This window comes from Lagopus leucura, unplaced genomic scaffold (genome assembly GCF_019238085.1).
Source record: "Lagopus leucura isolate 7727_CA_CO unplaced genomic scaffold, USGS_WTPT01 34352-0_obj-0_obj, whole genome shotgun sequence".
Taxonomy (NCBI): Eukaryota; Metazoa; Chordata; class Aves; order Galliformes; family Phasianidae; genus Lagopus; species Lagopus leucura.
In genome coordinates, this window is record NW_024962346.1 from 1 (window position 1) to 2854 (window position 2854).

Sequence of the window (2854 nt, forward strand, 5' to 3'; positions counted from 1 at the left end):
CATGGGGGTCAATGTGGCCAACGCCGGGGTCAACGTGGCCAACACTGCGGTCAACGCGGCCAAAATTGGCGCCAACGCCAACGTGGTCAAGGCCGGCCTCGCTGTGGCCAACGCCGCCATCAAGGCGGCCAACCTCAACGCCGGCATCGCCGTGGCCAACGCCGGCATCCGGATGATCAACGTGGCCAACAGCAGCATCAACGTGGCCAACGTGGCCGCCATGACCAATATGGCCAACGCCGCGGTCAACGTGGCCGCCATGGCCAACGTCAACGTCCCAATGGCCAACCTGAGCACAGTCGCCGGGACGGAGGCACCGGGTGTCCCCATGGCGTGGCCTTGCAGCGACGTGGACATGGCGAGTCCCGGCCCCACAAGTGGCCCCGATTGCCCCATGGAGTCGCCCAAGGTGAAAGAAGAAGAGGAGGCGGAGATGCCGGCGGCGCCGAAAAGGGACGGCGCCATTTCTGATGACACCAAAGCGGCCCTCAAAGCCGCCCTGCTGAAATCCGCCATGAGGAACAAGAGCAGAGGTGAGGGGGGGGGGCTTGGGGGGGGGTTGGGGACAGGATTTGGGGTCATGGGTTGAGTTGGGGTCTCCATTTGGTGTCATGGGTTGGGGTCCCCATTTGGGGTCATGGGATGGAGTGAGGTTCTGTATTTGCGGTCATGGAGTTGGGGTCCCTATTTGGGGTCATAGGATGGGTTGGGGTCTCCATTTGGGGTCATGGGGTTGAGGTCTCCATTTGGGGTCATGGGATGGGTTGGGGTCTCCATTTGGGGTCATGGGGTGGAGGTCTCCATTTGGGGTTATAGGATGGGTTGGGGTCTCCATTTGGGGTCATGGAGTTGGGGTCCTGTTTGGGGTCATGGGGTTGGGGTCCCATTTGGGGTCATGGGGTTGAGGTCTCCATTTTGGGGTCATGGGATGGGGTTGGGGGTCTCCATTTGATGTCATGGGGTTGGGGTCTCCATTTGGGGTCATGGCATGGGGTGAAGGTCTGTATTTGGGGTCATGGGTTGGGTTGGGGGTCTCCATTTGGGATTGTGGATTTGGGGTCCCCATTTTGGGGCCTTGGGATGGGTTGGGATCCCCATTTTGGGGTCATGGGTTGGGGTCTCCATTTTGGGGTCATGGGATGGGTTGGGGTCTCCATTTGGGGTCTTGGAGTTGGGGTCCCCATTTGGGGTCATGGCATGGGGTGAAGGTCTGTATTTGGGGTCATGGGTTGGGTTGGGGTCTCCATTTGGGGTCATGGAGTTGGGGTCCCCATTTGGGGTCATGGGATGGAGTGAGGTTCTGTATTTGCGATCATGGAGTTGGGGTCCCTATTTGGGGTCATAGGATGGGTTGGGGTCTCCATTTGGGGTCATGGGGTTGAGGTCTCCATTTGGGGTCATGGGATGGGTTGGGGTCTCCGTTTGGGGTCATGGAGTTGGGGTCCCTATTTGGGGTCATGGGGTTGGGGTCCCCATTTGGGGTCATGGAGTTGGGGTCCCTATTTGGGGTCATGGGTTGAGTTGGGGGTCCCCATTTGGGGCCTTGGAGTGAAGGGGCTCTGTTTGGGGTCATGGGGTTGGGGTCCCTATTTGGGGCCTTGGAGTTGGGGTCCCATTTGGGGTCATGGGATGGGGTGAAGGTCTGTATTTGGGGTCATGGGTTGGGTTGGGGGTCTCCATTTGGGGTCATGGGGTTGGGTTGGGGGTCTCCATTTGGGGTCATGGGGTTGGGGTCCCTATTTTGGGGTCATGGGATGGGGTGAGGGTCTGTATTTGGGGTCATGGGATGGGTTGGGGTGTCCCTTTGGGGTCATGGGGTGGGGGTCTCCATTTGGGGTCATGGGTTGAGTTGGGGGTCTCCATTTGGGATTGTGGATTTGGGGTCCCCATTTTGGGGCCTTGGGATGGGTTGGGATCCCCATTTTGGGGTCATGGGTTGGGGTCTCCATTTTGGGGTCATGGGATGGGTTGGGGTCTCCATTTGGGGTCTTGGAGTTGGGGTCCCCATTTTGGGGTCTCCATTTTGGGGTCATAGGATGGGTTGGGGTCCCATTTTGGGGTCATGGGTTGAGTTGGGGTCCCCATTTGGGGGTCATGGGATGCGTTGGGGTCTCCGTTTGGGGTCATGTGGTTGGGGTCCCCATTTTGGGGTCTCCATATTGGGTCATAGGATGGGTTGGGGTCCCCATTTTGGGGTCTCCATTTGGGGTCATGGGTTGAGTTGGGGGTCCCTATTTGGGGTCATGGCATGGGATGTGTTGGGGTCCCCATTTGGGATCACAGGACGGGTCGGGGGTCTCCAACGCTTCCCCCCTCTCCCCCCCAGACGCCCCCTGCCCCTCCATCCCGGAAGTTCCGGATCACCGGAAGTCGGTGACGGCGGCCGAGAGGCAACGGGAGAGGGAAGAGAAACGGCGGCGGCGCCACGAAAGGGCGAAGGAACGGGAGAGGAAACAGCGCGAGAAGGAGCAGCGCGAGCGGCTGAGCCGCGACCCCCAGCAGCGCCTCCGCGGCCTCGTCCTCAGCGACGACGACCGGCACCTTTTGGAGCGCTGGACCAAAATGAGGGACGGCGCGCCGCCCAGGGCCCCCCTGCAGCCCCCCAGTAACCTGCAGCCCCCCAATATCAACCCCCTGCAGCCCCCCATCAACAGCCAGCAGCCCCCCAATATCAACCCCCTGCAGCCCCCCAATAGCAGCACGCAGCCCCCCATTAACCTGCAGCCCCCCATTAACCTGCAGCCCCCCATCAACAGCCAGCAGCCCCCCAATAACCTGCAGCCCCCCAATAGCAACACACAGCCCCTCATCAACCCCCTGCAGCCCCCCAGTATCAACCCACGGCCCCCCAATA

General features: G+C 60.7%; 1 protein-coding gene across 1 annotated transcript; it reads left to right on the top strand.

Annotated features, from left to right (window-relative positions):
- Nucleotides 1–6: 6 nt before the first annotated feature.
- On the top strand, nucleotides 7–2830 carry LOC122190572 (mitogen-activated protein kinase 7-like; the record flags this gene model as incomplete). Its single annotated transcript, XM_042890622.1, has 2 exons — nucleotides 7–533; nucleotides 2327–2830. Coding segments are annotated over exons 1-2 (865 nt in total), but the record flags the coding sequence as incomplete, so codon positions are not given.
- Nucleotides 2831–2854: the final 24 nt, after the last annotated feature.